The 25,203-nt window shown below is 36.4% G+C and overlaps 2 protein-coding genes and 1 pseudogene across 3 annotated transcripts in view; all 3 read right to left on the minus strand.

Annotated features, from left to right (window-relative positions):
* Window positions 1-12,680, minus strand: part of LOC141513565 (gametogenetin-binding protein 2) — a 169,480-nt gene extending 156,800 nt beyond the window's left edge. The window contains exon 1 of the mRNA XM_074223522.1: window positions 12,662-12,680. The gene's annotated coding sequence lies outside the window, so the exon portion shown is untranslated. The remainder of the gene's footprint in view (window positions 1-12,661) is intronic.
* The window catches only part of USP32 (ubiquitin specific peptidase 32), a 244,747-nt gene continuing 223,941 nt past the window's right edge, over window positions 4,398-25,203 (minus strand). Inside the window, exons 28-34 of one of the 2 annotated variants that reach the window (XM_074223514.1) lie at window positions 19,181-19,267; window positions 18,251-18,371; window positions 12,065-12,256; window positions 9,746-10,037; window positions 8,868-9,292; window positions 8,279-8,371; window positions 4,398-7,753 (exon numbers count right to left, since the gene is read on the minus strand). In XM_074223514.1, the coding sequence (XP_074079615.1) occupies window positions 7,580-7,753; window positions 8,279-8,371; window positions 8,868-9,292; window positions 9,746-10,037; window positions 12,065-12,256; window positions 18,251-18,371; window positions 19,181-19,267 (1,384 nt within the window). In that variant the 3' untranslated portion in view covers window positions 4,398-7,579. The remainder of the gene's footprint in view (window positions 7,754-8,278; window positions 8,372-8,867; window positions 9,293-9,745; window positions 10,038-12,064; window positions 12,257-18,250; window positions 18,372-19,180; window positions 19,268-25,203) is intronic. The other variant, XM_074223515.1, reaches the window with a different exon arrangement.
* Window positions 10,044-12,056, minus strand: LOC141513572 (small ribosomal subunit protein uS5-like; annotated as a pseudogene).

Raw genomic sequence — 25,203 nt, forward strand, 5'->3', positions numbered from 1 at the left:
TAGGTAATTATTAAGTGTCTGAGACCAGCTTTGAACCCAGGTACTTCTGACTCCAAGGCCGGTGCTTCATCCACTACGCCACCTAGCCGCCCCCTCAACAACTTTTGAACTTTTTTATCCATTTGACCTAAGATGGTTTTTAGCATGCTATTTTCTTCAACATTTTTTTGGATTTCCTTGACTAGGCTGCTGACTTCATTTTCATGTTTTTCCTGCATCTCTTCCATTTCTTTCCCCAGATTTTCTTCTAACTCCCTCACTTGATTTTCAAAATCTTTTTTGAGCTCTGTCATAGCCTGAGCCCAATTTCTGTTTTTCTTGGAGTCTTTAGATGCAAAAGCTTGGACTGCCTCATTTTCAGACTGAGTGTTTTGATCCTTCTTGGGGTCACAGGCAAAGTATTTCTCAATGATGTTCTTTTTTTTCTCTGCTTACTCATTTTCCCAGCCTGAGCCTGGTTTTGGGGTGCTTCCTGAGCTTTTCGGACACCCCCACAAGGATCCCTGTGTATGAGGCTCTGTCCTACCTCCTGGTCTGTGAATGACTATAAGCACTCCCTCTGCCATGGGGCTGAGGTGGGGGGGGGGCCCTGCTGTTCTATGGGGGGGCCTAGACTATGATCAGGATCTGAATGTGGTCAGAGCCCCAGAGTCCTGTTCCAGGGGCAGAGGACAGAGCTCTGAAGTCTCTTTTTACTCCCCTCCCTAGGTTTAATGGGCTCATGCCCTGGGGGCTCCTGCTTACAGGCTCTGCCTGCTTCTGTTTCTTGGATCTGGGCTGCTGCAACCACACTGCTTGCTGTGTGCCCTGAGGGCTGGACTTTACGTGCTCACTCTGGCAGAGGTTCCCCCCCATCCCCCAAGTTGTGCTTGGTGCTCCCTGGGGCGTAAGTCAGGAAAGTCCCCTGCTGCTGTGAGCTGTGGCTCCCAGCATTCTGGGGCTGCCTCTGGGAGGCTGAAGTTCTTTCGCTCTGGTGGGCCGCCCCTCCGACCCCGGGGAGCCGAACCTTTCTGCTTTTTTCCAGGTTACCTTGCCTCACTGGATCCCTCTGTGGGTTCTGTCTCTCAAAAATTTAATTAGAGTCCTTAGTTTATAAGTTTTATGAGAAAGTGCCTAAGAGAGGATCCTCTCTTGTCACCATCTTGGCTCCACCCCCCAAAATCCCACCTGACCTAGTTAACTTGATTGTGATTTTTCTTCAGCATTATTTAGTTGCAAATAAGGAGCAGAGGAAGTATTTGGTAAAATTGGGATTGGGAATACAGAATTGGGAAATAAGACAAAGGAATAGGAGCTTTCAGAGTAGGGAATGATCTAATGTCTAACTGCTTAACTACAGGGTCAAGATTGGGAAGAGAGGAAAATGAAGTCCATGAAGGGAGAATACCTGAATAAGGGATTTGAAGTTAAGGTAAGGGAATTAGTAAATTTAAGAGGAATAAGCATAGGGAAATATAGACTATAGTTGAATAAAGACCTTTTAGGATTCTTGATCTTAGGAATGGAATACTTGTAATAGTGAGATAAAAGCTCCCATTTGTGGCTGTAAAAACAGGTTTGGGAGTTGAGAGTTAAGGGCAGGGGTTGGGGTAGAGACAAAGACTGTAAGATCAGAACTCGATCAGTTGGTCAATAAACATGAAGTGCCCACTATGTTCCAGTTACTGTATTGTGTTACCTCAAGAAAAGATAAGACCAATAGATTAGTTTGGGTGCTATCTTGCCATTATCACTTATGACCTGCACGATCTCATTACCCCCTCTGAGTTTTAGTTTCTTCATTTATAATATGATGGAGTTGGATTAGATGATTGCTAAGGTCTCTTCTAAAGTTCTAGCTCTTTGATCCTATGTGGAAACAAAAGGACAACCCAGCTTAAGGGAAACACACCCTTGTTTCTTGGAAGCCATGCTGTTGGAAATGGGTTGCTGCTCCTTGGGTTGAATTAGCATCATATTATTCTTCTATGGAAAAGTGATCTGAACTTTTTGCTCTTATAACTTGAATATTCTCCCAGTATGACAAAGGTCCATCATCAGTCTCCTAAATGGCTAGATTGCCTCCTTCCTTCTATCCTTTCTGCTGAGTTGATAAATGAAGAAATGCAATTCTCTGTGATAAAGTGCCATTGGAAGTATCCTATTCCCCATTATGTCCTGGACCTAGACCTCTATGGGTCTGGATGAGGCCCTTTCAATCTCCCATCATTACATGACCCTATCTCAGCACCATGGCCAACCCTCACCAACACCTTCCCTCCTTTCCCCCAACCCCCTGCCCCCACTCCTTCAAGGGTTGGGCTTTTTTTCCCTCAGAATCTCATCAGTTTTTTAAAAAATACTATTGGTGATATTTACTACCCAAATGAGTCAGGTAAGCTATCAGTTGTCAAAGGACAGCTATAAAGGTAGGATTTTAACCTTGCTATCATCCATCATTTGGGTTAAGGCTCACTTCTCTTTCCCAGGTCCTATTCTTAGGAAATATTATAGTATCATCTTTTCTAGTTCACTTTCCTTATCTCTTTTGATCCACCCAAACTTGATCATACTTGTCCTGATTCTTCTGCTTTTCTGCATCCTTGACTGGTTCAGTCCATTGACCTCTGTCCTTTTTTTCCCCATCTCCTCCTATGTTTTCAACTGGAATTTCAATGTGACTACCAGATCAAGACCTCTAGTTCCTTTAACCCCCCTCCCAAGTTGCAGCATAGCCTCTCCAACTGTCTATTGCTTAGATATCCTGCTGCAAACTATAATTCAGCATACCTGAAAAGCATACTTACTACCATACCCAATTATCGGTTTTCTTTGTACCATCTCTTGCATTTATGCCTTTATATGTCTCATTTTAAATTTTATTAAGTAACAGATCTCTTTACCTTCCCTCCATTTCCCTCTTTACCTTTCCCTTCAAGTTCATCCCATCCTTCCATCACATTCTCTCAAGAGATATCAATTCACTTCCCTTGGTGCAAAGTGCCAGATGACCAGTAGGTTTTAGTCCCAGTTTACTATGGCTTCTGCTGAATTCAGTCTTCCTTCGTGCAATCCCTCTCCCAGGTATCTATGTGTTCCAGGTTCCTTTATGTAATCCTAGAGGGAAATTACTGCTCTTTATCTTTGGTCTTATTGATCAGTATTCTGATGCTATTAAAAATTTTTTTTTTGCAAGGCAAATGGGGTTAAATGGCTTGCCCAAGGCCACACAGTCTGAAGCCGAATTTGAACCCAAGTACCCCTGACTCCAGGGCCAGGTGCTCTATCCACTGCGCCACCTAGCTATCCCTTATTTTAAATTTTTGCTAGAAAGAATAATGAAGAATATTCTACAAATCTTCACATCACTACTTTAACTAGAAGTCAATTTATTGTCTTTTAAACAATATGTTCACTCCAGCAAAATCTTTTCTGCTTTACCTATTTTTTTCCCATTTTCTTCCCATCTAACCAATTTTTAGTCTTCCTTCAAAGTCTATCTAATTTCTTCTTCCCTGATGCCTTACCTAACTACATCATTATTACTTCCTCTTAAACACTGCCAGAATTTGCCTATGCCACATCACTTGGTAGTCAGCTTAAAACTGTCTTGTAAAAGGATTTACTTATAATTGACATATAAGATATGCCTTTTCAAGACGAGTATAAGATGCTGAGTGACACTGGGCTGGTCACTTTCTCAATACCCCAGATAATTCTCTAGGATTACTAAATTGCAGATACTTGTATTGATAATTTCCTCATCTCAGAATTTTTTATGTGAAATCACAGGTCTAGTTTCATTCCTTTTCCTTCCTGTTATAAGTGTATGCCTTGTCTTTCCTTAGATTAAATTTCTTGGGGTGGCTAGGTGGCGTAGTGGATAGAGCACCGGCCTTGGAGTCAGGGGTACCTGGGTTCAAATCCGGTCTCAGACACTTAATAATTACCTAGCTGTGTGGCCTTGGGCAAGCCACTTAACCCCATTTGCCTTGCAAAAAACCTGTAACAAAAAACAAACAAAAACAAATTTCTTATGGTAAGGAGTAACTTCTATTTCTTTGCATTCTCCATGACACAACACTTGGAACAATGAAAGTTCAAAATGGTTTTTGAATGTACATATCTGGGTTTGGTTTATACTCTGTTCCATTTCCCCTTACCAAAGGGCAGGTACTTTCTTCCTGGCCCTATTCATATTATATTGATTTCAGAAGAGAAGCATCTCAGTTCATGAGCTTTTCTCCATTGTTGTTTATTAGTAGCATCTACTCAATTATGGGCTATATGACAAAGAATGATAGAGGTGTAAAGTTCATGACAGTTATGCTCTACCTAAATCTAGTCTGTTATGCAATATTGTCCCTCTGTTCTCAATTATGTTAATTCAGGTCAATCCCAGCCAGACAACTGCCAAAGAATACTGAATTATATATAATAACCAGTTTCAATGGAGTCAAACGCAAGTGCTAGAAGCATTCCTTTCTTCAGTCAACAGCACCACCCTGTGGCAAGTCTGTTGCTTTCCAAAGGACAGTTGCCACCGGCAGTTTAGTGGGGTATTAGACTAAGAGTGATTCCTATTTATACTGTAATTCAGAAACTTCAAATAAAACATAGCCTTTTCCATATACTCACCCTTTTAAAGAGTATTCTTTAATCAGCAGGGAAATAAACTCTGGGGACAGTTTCATTTTTATGAATTTTTGCCTTCTTTGCCATCCCATATTAGTGCATTTTCTCCCTAACAAATGGGTTATTAAATAATAGCTCTCTTTACCTTCCTTCCATTTCCCTCTTTACTATTCCATGCAACTTTGATCTATGCTTAGCATTACAGAAGTATAGGCCTGCCTCTTCTCCAGGCTGCCTGGCCCAATCATTGCTCTGTGTTCAAAAGGCCTAACTATTCCATGTTTTTGAGGGCATTCTATTTAGTCTCTCTTTTTTTTTGGGGGGGGGGCAAGGTAATGGGGATTAAGTGGCTTGCCCAAGGCCTAGGTACTAGGTACAGCTAGGTAATTAAGTGTCTGAGTCCAGATTTTGAACTCAGGTCCTCCTGACTCCAGGGCCAGTGCTCTATCCACTGCACCACCTAGCTGCCCCCATATGCCTTTATATATTAAGCATCCACTGTTGTTGTGTCTCTTAACAATGAGAGAGAAGACAATGTCAAGAGTTTTTAAAGTTATTTCTTAGACCCCTGCCTCAAATCAGCTTCTGGATAGTAAGTTCTCTGAGGGCAGGGTCCTGTCCTGTTCTTCTGTGCATCCCCTTTACTACCTCCTAAGCATAGTATGTAGCAGACAGCCACTCAGAACCCACTTACTGATGGCATAGAGCTGATTGAATGGGGTCTCAGCTCTGTTCCAGTCTCTCTTCTTTTATTCTGACATTTCCTGATGGGGGAGAGGCCCTTGTACTTGCCTCATGGCATCTTGTTCTATACACTTAAGGATGACTTACTAGGAGACTTAGAATGGACTATAATTCCAGATAGCTGCTACTCACAATGGAAGATTAACACATAGTCACACACAAAAGATCTTAGATAATTTTCTACTTATCTCCAAGCATTGGAAAAAAAAGATTCACAAAGGTGCATCCACAGTATTTAATTTGTTGTAATGATAGTTACAGATAAACAGGTTCACTCCATATACAATTACTGATGCTTTTTTATACAGTTCATATTTCAATACCATCAACACTTTTATTTACACTATATTTATGTACATTGACATCTTTCTAAAGTCAGTGCATTGTCAATAAGTTTTATACAGTAATTTACAAAGTGAATGTAATTAATATTAATAGTTAATTTAATAAATTTTTTGCTAATTCATGAATTAATTTAATTAAAAAATAATTACAACCAATATAACAAACACAGATCAAATAACATTAGTAGATTGTGCTACCTGCTTAAATAAAACATTGGTAAGGAAATTATTGAAAAATCTTTTTACTTTTTCATGGAGCTTATCCAAGTAGGAATAGACAAAATTTTTGTGTACTGAAAGTTCTGAAACAAAAGTCTGTGTTTTGTTTTATTTTACCAGCCTCCTAAATCTTGGCTATTTACTTACATCACCTTGTTAAAATAAAATTTCACCCTGAATTGGTAAGGTTATATTTTCCATGTGAAAATGACACAAAGATAGCAGGCAGATTTAGACAATTCTGCAAAATGCACAAAAGGGTCTCAGAAATCAGGACACAAATGCTGACAATAATTATTCCCAATCTCTAAGGGAAGGGTAATGGAATTTGGTAGTGTGGTGATTAAGGACAGTCAACATATCAGGATTACGTCAAACAAGGAAAGGCTGAAAAAAATAAAACATTTACTTCAAATATATTTTAAAAACATCAATACTGGGAAAAAATGTTAAAATGTTGTCTCAAATAAATAATGAATATGCCTTTCTTCCAGTCTTGAATAATTAGAGAAACAATGAAGACCAAGGGAGTCATAAAATATTATGACTAGTAAATAAAAAATAAAAAAATAGCCCTAAAAATTGACAAATGCCAAAATGAGTATAGCAATTCTTTACTTTATAAATGTAATAATGCAAACCAATAGAAATTTACTCAATCCCAAGTGTTGAATGATAAAAACATATTCACCAATTTCATGAGAACTTTCTAGAATCTATCATTGTTTCAGTATTCTGTGTTGTTTTTAAATTTCATAGTTTAGAACAAAAATACTCTCTAGTCACTTTAGAGCCACCAAATATGAGGCTTTTGAACATTAAGCTTTATGAATTATGTTTTTTTTAAAGTGCAAAATTAAAAAATAAAATCATAAACACAACTGAACTCATGATGCATCTGTCCTTCCAGGAACCCTCTTGTGCAATTTATGCATTTCTATACAAGGTGAAAAACTGCCAACATTCCTTCAGCATCAGTGATGGGAAAAAGATGCATGTTGGTATATCCTAATGTCTGGAGTTACACAACTGAGAGGAAATCCTATCTGGGCAGATTATCCCACGCTTCTACCACCAATTATTTAGTTGTGTTCCAAATACAAAAACAAACAAAAAGCAAAATAGACATATAAATAGTGGCAAGATGGTTTTAAAAAAAGTGTCTACACTAGAGTCCCATATACACCTTTTCATTATCTTGCTTTCCACATCTTGCCAATATAATGGAATAAAACTTCAGGAAAAAAGAGGTAGCAAATCATGTCGTCTCCAGACAACACTACAATTTTTTTGTTTTATTCTTATTCTAAGGAGACCTTTTGTATTTTGTTAGGATAACCAGTAGACTACACTACAAACTAGCTCTTACTTGGTCCTTATTGACTGGCATACCAAACCATTTTGTTTACCAGTCAATGGCAGCCTCTGTCACTCCCCATCAGAGAACTTGGGAGAGTTTGTAGTGAGATATTCCCAAACAAAACCAATCTTATCATTATGTTAACAGCTATTTAATTAGGCTTTTCATTTTGTGCTTCAGGGTCACAGGATAAAATAACTACATTTAGCTTGCCCGCTTCAGTGATGCTTTTGACAACTGTCAGTCAAAAGGAGCTGTTTTCCTGAGGCCCCCTTGCCTGGCAGGAAGAACCATGGATTTACTGTAACACACAGTACTTTTTGTAATCAGACTCAAAGTCTTCATCCATGCTGCTTGTGTCTGCCATCTTTTTGCCATCGATCTTTGGCAGGAATTGTGCATAGTCCATCCCCTGCTGCTCATAGAAGAGGATGTAGGCAGAGTCCGTGTCAATTTCATCTGGGTGGAGCTCCTGAAATACAGACAGACACAGTCAAGAAAAGCCCTGAAACCAGACTCAAGGCTGGCCGTCCTCTGGGGAAGAAAGCTTGATTTCTCTTCATTCACATAATACTTTGGCTAAATGAGTATATAATGGAGGCAGCTAGGTGGGGCAGCAGATAGAACACCAGCCCTGGAGTCAAAAGGACCTGAGTTCAAATCCTGTTTCAGATTCTTAATAATTACCTAGCTGTGTGGCCTTGGGGAAGTTACTTAACCCCACTGCCTACCAAAAACAAAAAAACAAAAAAACCCAAATAAAATGAGTATGATTTATAAGAGGAAAATGCAATTATTTAGAACACATTTTAACTATAGATAACTAAAATATATGTAAAATAACTCTTCATTTCTACCCCTCTCCTATCAAGAATGAAATCAGTGATGTGCATTTCATCATAAGCAGCTGTTTTTTAATTCAAAAGAATTCATCACTTTGCATATTCCTTATCCCACTTTTCTTTTTGCCTTCCTACCAAAGATCTGAGACAGTTACCTTGCAGCTGCTGTCATTGTAGCAGTACCACTTGTTGTTTGGATTTTTGGCATAAGTGACATAATGGCCCCCACCCATAATTCCTGAATGGCACTGAAAGAGAAAAGGGAAGGCATGTTAAAAGTCACTGTAGTTAAAGCTAAAATTTCTCTAAGTCATGAAATGGTCTGGAATCAGCAGACATTAAAATTTCTTGGTCAGTAGACTTTCAGTAGGAAAAGATTTTCTGGGAACCAACTATTAGAACTACTAGCCTAATAGTAATCCTCTCCTCCCCCCATATTATCTGCAAATCTTGTGTACCCTTTTGCCTGGGAAAACAACTATCAATATGATTTGGGGGCGGAGTTTATTTTTTACTTTATACTATACTATACTATACTATACTATACTATACTATACTATACTATACTATACACACACACACACACACACACACAAACAAACACATGGCAAAGTACATGAAGAACAAAACACAAAACTACAATTCTGAGTGACTTGAATTTTGGATTTCTCTTTGAGAAGGACCAAACTATAATGACCCAAAGATTCCTCCATGATCAAGGACCCAATTTCATGGTCCACTTACTGAAATTGCATATAAGTTGTAAATAGGTTTAATACAGACATCTTCTCTTTGGTCATCCATGCTGTCTTCCTCACTGTGGTTTTCCATATGACCATTGCTGCAGCCATTATTATAGGTGTCATGCTCATAAAGGAATCCATTGGCCAAAGTGGCTTCATGATCATGAAGAGTGAATAACTCAGGTTGACTACCACCTAGCACATGCCCTCTACTCATGGCATCCACCAGCTCAAAAGTCTGGTCAGTGCCATTCTCTCTACTGGCATCCAAGTTCTCTTTGCTATTTGAGAGTTTGTTTTTGCTGCCAATTTGGGGCAGCCGGAGCCGCCCTTTGCTCCTTCCTAAAGTCCGTGGGCTGCTGTTTGGGCTGCTATTTTTGCTTGAGGGGCAACTGGTTCCACTTTTTCTTGCTAAAGATGGAGAACCTGTAAAAGAGGATAAATTTATAAGAATTAATTTATCCACTAAAAGTAATTCAGGAACCAGTTGATATTCCTATCTGCAGAGAGGATGATGACAATAGTCAGATTTATGGCTATTTATTTTGCAAGCTATTGATTTTGCAAGCAATCAATGTAGAAATGAATTCACATTCTACACTAACAGGTTTCTTTAAACTGAATTAGGTTTATGGAAGAGTAGAAAAATCTTAGGACAAATTGGTCCAAAAATAAGAGAATCCTGAAAAAGTTCTGTATAAGGATGGGAAAGTGAAATATTTCAATTTCAATTCAGTAAAACAAAACACTCCTCTCCTTTGCAATAAATTAGATGAAATATTAAATGAAAAGTTTACTGTTTCCAGGAATCCTACCAAAGTCTAGTGTCATGGTAAAGTGACTAAGAGATTTTGTTATCTCTGTTACAAATCTCCCTACCTTTTGTGTTACTGATGATGTTTCCACTGAGTGAAGATGGGCTCTTGCTCAGCATATCTCCCTCCCCAGTGGTCCATGTGTTCTGGGGATCCACTTTCTTTAATTCTCCCTGTAGACTCTGGGACTCAGAGAGGTCATCCCCTTGGGGTGTGAGTAGTTTTTGTTGGCACAGAGCTGGATCTCTCGGCACAAGAAAAGCACTGGGGTCAAAACTTTCACGAGGAAATTTAACTATTTTCTGTGATTTTATCCATCGGCCATTCACAAACTGAAATCTTTTTAGGTGAATTATCTGGAGGAAAAAAAAAACGGCAAAAAGCATTTCCATCTAAGGGTTATGAACTAAAAAACAAAATTTTAAGATTTGGAGATTTTGGTAATAACAACTGTTCTTTCAGTATCTCAAAACATCAAGTATGGTTTTCATTCAAGGCTTGAACTTTCACACTATCTTTACATGAAAAAAATAAAATAATTGTATTAAAAAGTTTAGAAAAAGATTTTAACTTTCATTAAAAAGCTTTATTATTCTTACTTATAATACTGTACTTTTGATGGAACACAAATTATTTTTCACTTGCTGATAGAATATGATTTTTTGTACTATTTCTTTTTTTAATCTAGCAGAAATAGCTCAATTTATTCCTTGTTTATAAAAAACAAATCTATGTGGTTGCCACAACAGCTGCCTGGGTCCTCTAAACAGACATGAGAGTGTGAGTCTTCATAAGATGATCTGTGAATTCCTGATAGGAGACTTCACAAACACAGTCTCCTTCCACAGGTCTGGGATTATGTAGCTGTATATTTTAGAGATGGCATCAAAGGTAGCTTAAGCAAAGTTGCCCAGAATTGCAGTACAGCCTCTTGCAGAAGTGTAGCAGTCATCAATTCCAGCCATCTAATGATGGCTGTACATCTGTACATCTGTACATTTTAGGCACAGGCTTCTTAGGCACAGGAGCAGAAACAATGCCAGTACCTCTAGGGACAGGGATCAGGCGCACCAGAATCAATCCACATTGCCCAGTGACCTTGCAGGGCACTGTGTGATGCTTGCCAGTCTTGTTCCCCCAGTAGCCATGTCTCACAGGAACGATGGAAAGCTTGGCCAGAATGATAGCACCATGAATTGCTGTGGCCACTTCCTTGGAACACTTGACACCCAGACCAACATGGCCATTGTAGTCACCAATGGCCACAAAAGCCTTGAACCTGGTATGTTGTCCAGCTCTAGTTTGTTTCTGAACAGGCATCATCTTTGGAACTTCATCTTTCAATGAAGATCCCAGGAAGAAATCTATGATCTCAGACTCCTTGATAGGAAGGGAGAAAAGATAAATCTCTTCCAAAGACTTGATCTTCATGTCCTTGACTAGGTGGCCCAGCTTAGTGACAGGAACCCACTTCTTGTCTTCAGCCTTTCCTCCCCAGGCCCCTGGCAACAGCCATAGCCATGGCCTCGACCATGACCCTGACTGCCTCAACCTCCACTGCTGAAGTCACCGTGGAAGCCGCCTCAGCCTCTGACTCCTGGGCCCCCCAGGCCTCCTGCTCCTCCTGCAGCACCGGCATCGTCTGCCATTTGGTATTCAAAGTAGAAGCTTTTTTGTACTATTTCAAAAGCAACTTCAAGACTAAGAATTTTTAAAATGTTACTACTAACCTTATCTAAGAAGGCTTTAGAAAATCTCAGCTTCTCTGAATGTTAAGAACTGCTATGGCTATAATCTTTAAAGATGAAGAAGTTTGGTCACTCAATACCTATACCTCACTGCTCAACTTTAAATGTTACTTCTAACATGAAGAACAGAATCACATATACAACTTTTCATGATCCTAGGTCACACACCAAGCATTTGAAAACAAATTCATGGGCCAGGATCAAAATTTCTCTATAAAGGCTGGTTCTTCCTGTGTGAAGGAAAAAGTTGCAGCTTTGAAGTGCCTTTTATCTTAGGGACTGAAGAAACAGGTTTCAAACTGTGTATGCAAAGGTCACTTTTGATAAGAGAAGAAAGGAAATGGACATGTGAAGCTATTCTTTTACTCCTCTGTAAAGAAGGTCAGGGAACTTGGTTTCAAAAAAAGTCAACTCTTTCATCTGCAGAAACATTATCTAGATTATAAGCTTCTTAAGAGCCTAAGATTGTTCTTTACTCACCTTTACATTATCCATAATGATTTTCATCATACTTTTATCTAAGAAGATTTAAATAGATATTTGTTGAATGAATAAAGGAAGATTTATTTTCAAGTTGAGTGAAAATGGTCACCTAACTTGCTCACTACTTATGTTTGTTTAGGCCAAGAACATACCAGAATTGGAGGGAGTCTCCAAAGATCCAGTTTTTTGGTGGCCAAGCAGTGGGTTTTACACTTGGAACAGTAATACATCTCGTTCTCTCCCAATTCCTCCTCGTTGGTGAAAGCACACAGACAGTTGTCCAGGTTGATGGGCTCTGCTTGTGCTCTCCGGCTCTGCTCCACACTCTCATGTTCTTCCACAATCTGGATGGAAACAGGTCATTAAAAAGGTTGAGTCACTCTTTGTGTAGGATATCAGTGCCCACTTATAATCATAGGTTTTCTTTAACTCAGTGATTTCACTTACTAGAACTATCTCAGGATGTTATTAGAAGGGAGGGGAAACCCTATCAGTAAGATATAATCATTTAGGGTTTATCTGTAATAACAGTCAAATCTGAAAAGACTATATGTTCAATAATTAAAAATGGATGAACTGTGATATATTACTTTAATGCAATATTATTGCATCAAAATAGACAAATAGAAATTAATTAAAGTGTTTTAAGAAAATGCATAGGGGCGGCTAGGTGGCGCAGTGGATAGAGTGACGGCCCTGGAGTCAGAAATACCTGAGTTCAAATCCAGCCTCAGACACTTAATAATTACCTAGCTGTGTGGCCTTGGGCAAGCTACTTAACCCCATTGCCTTGCAAAAAAACCTAAAAAAGGGGCGGCTAGGTGGCGCAGTGGATAAAGCACCGGCCTTGGAGTCAGGAGTACTTGGATTCAAATCCGGTCTCAGACACTTAATAATTACCTAGCTGTGTGGCCTTGGGCAAGCCACTTAACCCCATTTGCCTTGCAAAAACCTAAAAAAAAAAAAAACCCTAAAAAAAAAAGTAATGCATATACCCTTTGATCCAGCAATACCATTCCTGGGTCTATACCCTGAAGAGATTATGAAAAAGGGTAAAAACATCACTTGTACAAAAAATATTCAAAGCAGCTCTGTATGTGGTGGCAAAGAATTGGAAATTGTGTGAATGTCCATTAATTGGGGAATGGCTGAATTGTACATTATGGAACACTATTGTTCTATTAAAAACCAGGAGGGATAGGAATTCAGAAGCTTGGAAGGATCTGCATGAACTGATGCTGAGCAAGATGAACAGAACCATAACCAGAACAGCAATAGAGGGTTAATGATCAATCTTAATGGACTTGCACATTCCATCAGTACAACAATCAGGCACAATTTTGGAGTATCTGCGATAGATAATACCATCTATATCCAGAGAAAGAATTGTGGAGTTTGAACAAAGACCAAATACTACTACTACCTTTAAATTAAAAAAAAAAGTTATCTTATTATATAATTTTGCTATCTCTTATATTTTTTCCTTTAGGATATGATTTCTCTCTCAACACATTCAATTTAGATCAGTGTATAGCATGAAAACATGTAATGACTAACAGACTGCCTTCTGTGGGGGATGGAGAGGAGGGAAGTGAGATTAGGGGAAAAACTGCAAAACCCCAAAATAAATAAATAAATAAGAGTGGTTTTTTTTAAAGTAATGCATAGCAACCCCTTCCCCCCCAATCAGAACATGTATATTAACTAAAACTATGTAAAAAGAATAACAACAAAATTTAATAAATACAGAATAAAAAGACTGATAGATAACAGAGACAACAGATAATATTTAATTGAATTAAATACAGAATAAAAAAAGACTGATAGATGACAGAGACTACAGATAATATTTAATTGAATTTTTTTTCTTTTCCTGTATAGATGACTTTTTTTTATCCTTTCAATAAAATAACCATTTTTTTCTATGAAAAAACAAAACAAGATGTGGAATTAGGAAGACTTGAATTCAAATCCTGCCTCATTCACTTACTGGTTATGCAACCCCTTAAACTCTATTTTATTTTTTCTTTTATGTTTTTGCAAGGCAAATGGGGAGTTAAGTGGCTTGCCCAAGGCCATACAGTTAGGTAATTATTAAGTGGTTGAGGCAGGATTTGAACTCAGGTACTCCTGACTTCAGGGCCGGTGCTTTATCCACTGTGCCACCTAGCTGCCCCCCTTATTAACCTCTCTTAATCTCAGTATTCTTATCTTTAAAAATAGGAGATAAAAGTAACACTAACAAAATCAACTATATCTTCAAATAAGACAACTTTAAGTGTTTTCCAAGCCTTCTAAATGTTACATGAGTTCTGTTATTATTATCACAAATAAGTATTAAACTGAGTAGATGTGATAGTGCACACTTAAAATACCTGCTACTAAGTGAGGCTGAGGCAGGTGGATTGCTTCAGTTTGACAGTTCTGATGAAGGAGGGGGAGAGGGATTGAATTTCTACTTTACAGATTAAGCATAGGATGGGCTTCCAATTCTAGAATGTGGGGCAGATCAATATATGCTACAGATTCTTTAGAAGACAGGGAGAATACAGATTTATATGAAGATATACAAATTCAGAACAATCAGAAAAGGGCCAAGAGAAGATTACAAGTCCCATAGGACATGCTTCACTTGCACATTTGTACCATGTACAGTTATTGCAATACCATATGAAATACACTTATCTCTCATGTGGGATGAGAGTATTCTCACTGAGAAAACTCAGAGATTAGAGCTACTCTTACAGAGAACTCTTCAAGTCACATCAATTCAAACCCTAGGAGCCTTGTTAACCAGCAAGTTGTATCTGTTTGTTTGCTTTCCTGTTTGTAAGGGAGAGAAAGGATAGCTAGTATTGATGGAGAAGGAAAAGACATTTTATCTATTCTTTCTCTATACCTGGTAGTACTTGATGAACTGAGTATTACAAAATCAAAATATTCCCTGCTCTAAATGGAGAGACAGGTGAAATTCCAAAGCAAAAATACTAGTATTTCTACCAAGTAACAAAGATCCTTATGCCCAAATCCAGTCCAAAATCCTGAGGGTAATGACTATTTTTTTTTTTTTTGAGGAGTGGTAGAAAGGTCACACATATGTGCCATATTACCATTTTACTATGTAGCTATTACTATCTACTTTCTCTTAAGACTACATACTGGGGGCAGCTAGGTGGCGTAGTGGATAAAGCACCGGCCCTGGAGTCAGGAGTACCTGGGTTTAAATCTGACCTCAGACACTTAATAATTATCTAGCCGTGTGTCCTTGGGCAAGCCACTTAACCCCATTTGCCTTGAAAAAATCTAAAAAAAAAAAACACAAAACAAAATTAATCATTTGAAGTGTCTGAATTTGAATTCATTCCATTTGAAGTTATAATTATCTGTAAAATATGATAATTAGTTTCAGGTCAAAGAACAATAAGTGAGCAATGTTTGTAAAAGAGCAAGGATTTTAAGAATGAAAAATAAGCAATGGTTTTTATTAAAATCTCCTTTTAAGTTCCTGCCCAATAAAAGTGTTAGGCAATTCTTAGATACTAGATCCAGATTGAGCTTTTTCTTTCTGTAGTTCATTAGTACCTGAGATTCTTTTTGGGTTTTTGTGGTATTTTTTGCCCTTTGATATGAATACTGTGGATTTCAGAAAAGACATTCTTGAGACTTTTTTTTTTTAGGTTTTTACAAGGCAAACGGGGTTAAATGGCTTGCCCAAGGCCACACGGCTAGGTAATTATTAAGTGTCTGAGACCGGATTTGAACCCAGGTACTCCTGACTCCAGGGCCGGTGCTTTATCCACTACGCCACCTAGCCGCCCCTTCTTAAGACTTTTTGTAGTTTCTTTCAGGAAATGATAGATTCCTCCTGCTGTCTTTTTGCCATTTAGTTCTAATAGATCTAAGCAATTTCCATTTATGATTTCTTTAGTGTCCAGGCTATTTTTGTTTTTGTACAAGGCAATGGAGTTAAGTGATTTGCCTAAGGTCACACAGGTAATTATTAAGTGTCTGAAGCTGGATTTGAAACTCAGGTCCTCCTGACTCTAGGCTAGTGCTCCACCCGCTGTGCCACCTAGCTGCCCCTAAAATGACAGTTTTTAAGGTGTCCAAGACATCTTTTTCCAATTTTTTTTTCAACTAACTAAAATGTATTTTTTCTCTCCCCTCCATGAAAGAAAAGAAAAAGAAAACTCTTTAAAATAGACAGTCAAGCAAATGACCAAGGATTCTTAAATTCTTTCTCCTTGACCTATAAGGATCAGATTTTTTTAAATTTTGTATCTTTAATTTTCTTTTTCCCTAATATTTTGATTCATTCTAATATTTATTGTTATTTCATAGAGTCATTGATTTGTTTTCTCCCAATTCTCAAGGAGTTCATTACTTGGATAAGGTTTACCAGTTTCTGATATAAACTATATATTTGTCTTCCAACTCTATTTGAGTTTTTTTTAAATTTAAACTCTTGTTTTATTTGTTCTAGATATTAATGTAGTTTGTGTTGAAAATCCATTATCCATCACTACCATCCTTGCTCCAAATCTCTTCATGTTATTGCTACAGCACCATTGTTTCCTTTTCTTTGAACACTTCTAGATCTTTATTAATTCTTATAGAAGTCTCTCCAGCCTTAGTTCCTGAACTGGGGCTTTCCCATTATTTCTTGATCAATCTGGTGCAAATTTTGACTGGAGAAGGTAGAGTGGAGTCGATCTGCCTGCTAGAAAACTGATTAACACCTTAATATTATATATTAGCATCTCTTTGATTTCTGTGGCTCCCCAAACCAGAAACTAAAAGTAGAAAAAGACCAGATAGTTCACAGGGGCCCCTTTTTATTCAAGGAAAAATATCTAAATAGATTATGGGTATCCAGAGTGCCCCAAATTAAACAACAAAAACCTGAAGTATAAAGAGATCTTTCTTCCTAAATGACAAGATGTCTTTGCAGCATAGGACTTTTCTGCTTTCATAATTTTCAGATATAATTAATAAGAATGGGGAAGAATTGCTATAACTCTCAACTATATCTTAATGAAGTGAATCAGTTTCTGGCTGAAAATAAGGATGCTATTTTTTCATATCAGGACCTGAAGTTACTATAGTAAATGTGAAGAGGCTTGATTCCTCTAACTGATGACAAGTTAAATTTCCTCAGAGACTGCAGAATCAAGAAACTGACCCATTAGAGGTAGATGAACACTACCTGTCCAAATATCTACACTTTCCAATTTCACCAATTTTACCAATTTCACAATAATAACTAATAAAAGTTTTTCAACAGGGTGAACTATCAGATTACCAGTTGCAAGACTGGTAGAACTTCTCAATTCTCAGTAACAGAAGATGTACTTTAACAAAATATGATTAATTACTTTCCATGAAAATTGAACATCAACTAAATAAAGAAACATTTGGACTGTTTTAGAGAAAATTAGTGAAAACAGTTTGCAAATATAAACATTGATATGATTACTTTTTTTTTTTATAGCTAATGAAATGGCCAATTGAGTTGGACTCCAAAAGATCTCAACAGGCTAGTGCATCAGGCTAAATCTAATGAGATGAAATTCAAAAGGAATAGATATAAAATCTTACTTGAGTCAAAAAATTATCTTCATAATTATAAGATGGGGGAGGTACAGATAATTCTGAAAAGATCTGGAAATTTTAGTAGACCAACAATTCAATGAGTCAGCCATATATGTGGTAGCCAAAAAAGCTAATGACATATAGGAATACATGAATAGAAAACATACAGTTTCAAGAGGCTATTCCCACTGTACTGTCCTGGTTAGAATTATATTCAATTCTGGATACTATAATTTATGAAGGACATTGATAAACCAGAAATTGTCTAGAGGTGGATAACCAGTATGGTGAAAGGCCTTGAGTTTAAGAGATGATCAGTTGAAGGAACTAGACATGCTTAGCCTAGAGAAAACTGTACTACATTATAAAATCAAAGATGCCAACTATAACTTGAGTACAACTGAGCTAAGTGTTTTTCAGTTATCAAAAACTGCAGCCTCACAGTGGCCTTTAATCAAGAGGCAAAAAAATTTGCAAATTTTGATTATGGTTTTTCTTTTTATTATTATTCATAATTTTTCATGGCTAAATTTAACTATTAAAGTGGCGTGGCTAATGACAGAAAATCTCAGACACCACAAAGCCTGAGAACTATTCAGAGAATCATTTACTCTTTTCCTTGTACTAAAATATGTTCACAACAGAATGGTACAACAGAGGTATAATTTCAAAACTAATAAAAATGTTTGTGAGAATTAGGACCTTTTAAGGTATTGAGAAGACTCTGACTAGTACTTTGTTCCTACCCGTTCTTGTGATGTCTGGTAGCGAAGGTGAAGAGCTGTTGGGTCCCAATCCACAGCAATATAAGCATTTCCAATGAAAGCTCTGTCTTCAGCACAATCAATTTTACAGCCTCGGCAAAATCTAAAGATAAATAAAAACTTGATGAAAAAAAGAGAAAATGCGAAGGAACTTAATTTTCAGGTTATAAAAGTTCATCTTCTGCCTTTACATTTTCTTTCTTCCCATGTAATTTGTTAATAGACTACTGACAACTGCAAGATCAATTAACAATGGATTACCAAAATATGCAGCAGTCAATTGGTAAGTCAAATAAAAATATGAAATCTAAGAAAATCAAATGATGGGACAGCTGAATCAGAATATCATCTGAAGAATAATAACCTTGGAGCAAACTTTATGTTTTGCTGCTTAATTCTCTGAAGCAGGAAGGCTTGGCAATACCAATACTATTTTATAAACATGGAAACAGTCATGTCAAGCAGTAAATGTGGTTCAGGAGCTAAACTAGGGTCCCTGCTTCCTGGCATAAACATTTGGCTTGCTAAATCTATATTTATATAACAAGCTGATAAACATCTATTTGAGTTTTAGATTTTCTTTGGACTAGTAACATTAAAACAATCCCATTACATTCTACCAAAAGTAGACACTTGAGTGGGTTTAGGTAATAATGCTATTTGCTAACCTAACATGAGCTTGAGAATCAAAAGTGAAATGGGCTGAACAATGATCTCACAATATTAATTTGTTATAAAATCAATCAGATCCTGCAAAATATGCTAGCACAGCTTGTAACCATGGGTTGATAAGTGGTCCTTAAGATTAAGTCAAGCTTCTCATTGCTTACTCCGAAGCCCTGAAACATATTAAAAAGTGATTCTCTGAAGTGGCCATTCTACTTTCACTGGGTAGCAGGAGAGACAATTTACCTGTACCATGGACACCAAGCACAGGAGTTTCCATCTTTCTGTACAACTCTTAGTGTGAATGGATACTGATACCCCATGCTGTCATCACTAAAACAAAACACACAAACATACAACATAAGAACTGTTCTGGTTTTCTGCCCAACTCTTTCCTATTTTTCCTTGGACCAATACTTTGAGAAGATATTTAACAGAAAAAGCAAGAAAACTCCTTTAAGTCTATTAAAGTAGTAGGCATGATATTTAAGCTCATGGTTCAATGCAGCTTATTCCAACTCAACAATTACTTAATGATCTGGGAACTGCAGTTATATCTGATAGTGGAGACTGTAAAGTTTGTTTTCTAAGTTAGCTTAGCAGGCCAGCCATATTAGACTGTAAGAATTTATGTGCAAGGCAGTCTAGCCTATTATATAATGAATCATACACCAGTCCTACAACAATCATTCTATCAAGACAGATTAAATTCAGATTAAAGCAAAGTTGATAAACCCTTTCATGACAAGGGTAGTGAAACACTACAGAAAGCTGGAATTCTAGTTATTTTTGGAGGTTCTTGTTAACTCAAGTCCTTCTGTTATAAATGGTAAGGGAAGTTTTGAATCGTTAGTGTGCGTATTCTTCTTAAGTAGAGTTAAGTTTAGTTTAATTTTGGAGCAAGCAAGGTCTCTGGCATATCAAAACTGGCTTGTCCTTTGCATACTTTTACTGCTAACCAAACACAACAACTCTCTTCTGTTGGATAACTAAAGTACCATGAACTGGTATACTTTTATAATTTCATAATCAAAGTTGTTGAAGTGCACCCACTATGTAAAAGACAAAACCATGTATGGCACTGGGACCAAAACCTGAAGAAAACAGATGATATTGAGGATGAGGAGAACTGAATTCATGCTCTTTCTGGCTCTGCTCATAATATAACTGAGCAAATCACATCACCTTCACAGATCTTAGACTTCTCATTGGAATGAGGGGGTCAGACAATTTCATCTCCAAGATCATTCCAGCTCTGACATTCTATGACTTTTTGTTTTTAGGTTTTCGCAAGGCAAATGGGGTTAAGTGGCTTGCCCAAGGCCACACAACTAGGTAATTATTAAGTGTCTGAGGCTGGATTTGAACTCAGGTACTCCTGACTCCAGGGCCGGTGCTCTATCCACTGCACCACCTAGCTGCCCTAACTTTCTATGACTTCTAAGGCAACCTTCTAATAAATAAAAAGGCAGTGGTGGAAAAGTTATACTACACTATCAATTTACCTAACACATTTACTCTTTCTACCAGGAAGTAAACAGGGAATAAGATAGAAAATATCAAGCTACTTTTTTAAGGGGCTCACTTTTTAGACTGTAGGACAGAATAAAGACGCCAAAACTTTGTGGCTAAATGAAAAATAAAGACCTCATCATAGGCATGCATGGTTCAACAAAACAAATGTTTACATTTGGCCATGCCTGAATAAGTATGTCAATCTATATTCATCACCTCTTCATCTTTAGTCCTCTGGACTAGTAGTTTATAAGTAAATTCATCAGTATTCTAAAATCTTTCAAAGTTGTTTTTCTCTGTGATGTGATTTATGTAAATTGTTCTAATTTTGCTCATTTTCATGTATCAATTTTTAGCAGTCCTCCTAGTTTCCTTTGAAACTATCCATTTTGTCATTTCTTATGGCACAATGTTACATTAAATTCACACTTTGTAATTTATTTAGCCATTTCCCTAATTAGGAAACCTGTCTTAGTTTTGGCAGTTATGAAGAAGGCTATTAATAAATATATTTATACACATAGGAATTTATTTTTTCTTTGACCTACTTAGGTTAGAGGCCTGGCCTGCTAGCAGTATAGTTGTGTAGGTCAAAGGGAATATATAGCTTAATAACTTTTCTGGTACGCAATCAAGGTTAAATGACTTACACAAAACTATTTAAGTGTCTAAGTCATATATGAATTCAAATTCTAATGATTCCAAGGCCAGTGCTTTATCCAATGCAACCACCTAGCTGCTCCTAGTTTAGTAACTTTTGAGACACAGGTCCAAAGTGCTTTTCAGAATGGGTCTATCAACCATGTACTAGTGTGCCTATTTTTCTGCAGTCTCTACAACATATCATTTCCCTCTATGGTCACCTCTGCCAGTCTTAGGGCTGTGAGTTAAACCTCAAAGATGTTTTAATTTGCATTTATAAAATCACTATTAAGAATAGTTTGGATTTCTTTTCTGAGAACTCCTGCTCACATCCTTTGACTATTTTACTCAAGAATGACTTAGTTTTTAAACACTTTAATCAGTTCCTTAGATAGCTAAGATATAAGATCTTTAGCAGACAAAACTTCGACAGATTTCCCCCCAACTTCCCACCCCATTCCCATTTACCTGTTTTCCATCTAACTAGAACTATATTAGATGCAACTGTATAACTGATAATCAAAAATTTCCTTGTTTAATTCACTTGTTTAGTCATGAATTCTTTCCATTATCTATAAATCTGAAAGATAATTTTAATGTAATCTTTTATACCTTATCTATGCATTAATTTGAAAATCATCTTGAAATATGATGGGAATTGTTCTAACCCTAATATCTAATAGACAAATGTCCAATTCCCAATAATTTTCTTGTCAAATAATGAGTCCTTTCCCCAGTAACAGGGGTCTTCGGGTTTACTAGACACAATGCTATTGTCTGTGTTAGTTTGCTTCTGTATTCTGTATATTTAATTTGTTTCAGGGATCAACTTCTCCATTTCTAAAACAGTAAGAAAATAACCAAATTATTAATGCTCACTGCTTTGTAATAGCCATTTGAAATACTGGTAAACCTAGTCCTTCCTGCTTTTTCTTCATAATTACCCTTGGGATACTTGACCTTTTGTTCTTCCAGATGAATTTCATTATCTTTTTTTCACACTCTATAAAATATTCTTTAGGCAGTTAGATTAGTTAAATACTCAGTAAATTAATTTGGGTAGTACTGTCATTTGTAATATATTGATCTATTGGTAGTATATCAGTTTGGAATATCCTGTACCAATTAAAGTTTGCCCAATTATTTAAATTCTCATTCCTGGAAAGAATGCTCTATAGTTGAATTTATAGAATCCCTGGAGTTTCTTCATAGAAACAATATTTTATAGTTTCTGTAGATATTTGAACTGAATTTACCTTTCAAGATCTTCCTGTTATGTATATGTGTTTTTAATGACATAAAAGAATGCCAATCTATGGATTTATTCATATATTTATTATATTTTTTTAGGATTTTTTTTTTTTTTGCAAGGCAATGGGATTAAGTAGCTTGCCCAAGGCCACACAGCTAGGTAATTATTGTCTGAGGCCAGATTTGAACTCAGGTACTCCTGACTCCAGGGCTGGTACTCTTATCCACTGTGCCACCTAGCCACCCTGATTTATTTATATCTTGCAAGTATAAACTTTTGTTAATTTTTTTGGTTACCTTTAAGTTTTCTTTCTTTATTTCTTTCTATTTTGATTTTTTGCAAGGCAAGGGAGTAAAGTGAATTGCCCAAGGTCACACAGGTAAGTAAGTATTAAGTGTCTGAGGCCACATTTGAACTCAGGTCCTTTTGATTTGCAGGGTCAGTGCTCTATTCACTGCATCACCTTTAAGTTTTCTATGTTTTCTAAGATATAACAGTAATATAACTGAGAATTTTTTTTAGTGACAGATGATCAAGTGGTAATTTACATTTTTCTGATTAACTTAGCTCAAATAGCAGATGAAAAGAGTAAAGGTGATCAAAGATCATCTTTGCACAGACTATCTCCCATTCCTAGAATGGATTCCCAACTCATCAGTGACTTAAGTCTTCCTAGATTCCTTCAAAGTTCTGTTCAAGCATCACATTCTCCATGACACCTTTACTGATTCTCCCTTTCACTAGTGCCTCTTCCATCAAAATGTTTTGGCTTTGAGTATAATGATTTTCTATGTAATCATATATGCACATGTCATTTCCTCCAAGAGAACATAAACTCCTCAATAATAAGTAATGTTTGTCTTTTTTTTCTTCCTCCCTTTTATTTCCAGTGCTTAGAACATCGTTTTAGCTTTTCTAAATGTTTGTGGATAGATACTCTTCTACTTATTATTGTTCATTACATATAAATATAATATTTTAGGTGTTGTCTGATCAGAGAACAGAAGAATTTGTTATCTCTTCTCTTTTTTAAAAAAATTAATAGTTCTTTGTTTTAGCTTAAATTTAAATATAAAATAAGAAATATTGTCAATGCTAAGCAAAACAAAATATAAAGTGATAAATTTCCATTTTCCATTTCAAGAAAGCCTATGTGACATATACCACATTGTGTTCACAACTGTGAACATATATACACACCACTACACTATATATTTATTTATACACTTTATATATATATGTTTAAATACACACATACACATACATATATATGCATTCATAGATAGCTGTAATCATACACATATCTACCCATAGTCATTCATAGATATAAATGTAAGACATAATTATGCTTATTTCCACTTATTTTCTGTTTCTCTGAAGATGGATACCATCTTCTTTCCTATGTCCAAGACTTTCTATATTTTTCCTAAATCCACCAGCTCATTTCTACCTTATAATACATTTAGTCATTTTAAATAGTCTAAAATAATATTAAATAATATTGCTGATATAGTGTAGTTTTTCTATTTTTTCCTGCTGATTAAATCTATTTTGGCTTTAACTTTGAGATCATGATTACTGCTGTTTGTTTGTTTTTGCATAATAAATTCTACTCCCTGATCTTTGTGTGGGTCTCTCATTTTTATAACATTTCCTGAAAGCCAAAATCCCTCCTCATTCCTTTACTTCTATTTGCTTCCTTGCCATTTTATTCCTTAACCTACCATCCTTTCAAGAATCCCTCCCTTATGCCACCTTCTATATACTCCTCCCCACTGATCTATATACTATTCTATATTACCCCTTATCCTGCTGTTCCCTCAACCTCTTAGGGCCCTCCCTATATAGACCCTTAGTCTATTATTCTTTTTGAATTTAGAAGAGTTATACTCTTCAAGATATATACATTGTTCCCTCTTTAAGCCATTCCAGATTAAGGTAAATATCTAGAACTACCAACCTTTCATTTCCATATAATTCCTCTGTATCAGTTCTTCCTTTTATATCTCATTTGTATGAGATTATTCCTTTTTTATCTTTTCCTAAACCATTTTACATTTAGAATCATATCCTTTTCACTCAGTTCTACTCCAAACTTCCATTTGAATTACGCAATTACTAATAAAAATCTTAGATTAACATTTAGGTTAACATTTCCACATTTAAATAGTAAACAATTTGTCCTTATTGATGTTTACTTTTTTTTTTTTGGATCTTGAATGTCATTTTTTTCTTTTTGAAACAAAATTCTAAGAGTCTGGCAATTCATTTAATGTCCATTTTTTTAAAAAAAATTCAGGATCATGGTTAACTTTGCTAGGTATATTTTCAGCCACAACCCCAGTTCTTTTGATATATAGTGTTCTAAAGACCTTTGTTCTTTAAATGTAGCTGATGCTAGGTCTTATATAATTCTAACTGTGGCTCTACCATATTTGAATTGATTTTTGTTCTTATTGCTCTTAATATTTTCTCTGTAACCTGGGGGGTTCGGAGTATGGCTTTGATATTCCTATAGATATTCTTCCCAGGATCTCTTTCTGGTAGTGTTTGGTGATTTTTTCCATATCTATTTACCCCTCTTGTTCTAACATTTCAGGACAATTTTCTTGAATTATTATATCAAAGTTATTTTTCTGATTTCAACTTTCAAGTCATCTGATTGTTCTTATGTTTTCTCTTCTTTCTATCTCTCTCTCTTTTTTTTAGGGTTTTGCAAGGCAAATGGGGTTAAGTGGCTTGCCCAAAGCCACGTGGCTAGGTAATTATTAAGTGTCTGAGGTTGGATTTGAACCCAGGTACTCCTGACTCCAAGGCCAGTGCTCTATCTACTGTGCCACCTATGTTTTTCTCTTCTTGA

This window comes from Macrotis lagotis, chromosome 2 (genome assembly GCF_037893015.1).
Source record: "Macrotis lagotis isolate mMagLag1 chromosome 2, bilby.v1.9.chrom.fasta, whole genome shotgun sequence".
Classification (NCBI taxonomy): Eukaryota; Metazoa; Chordata; class Mammalia; order Peramelemorphia; family Peramelidae; genus Macrotis; species Macrotis lagotis.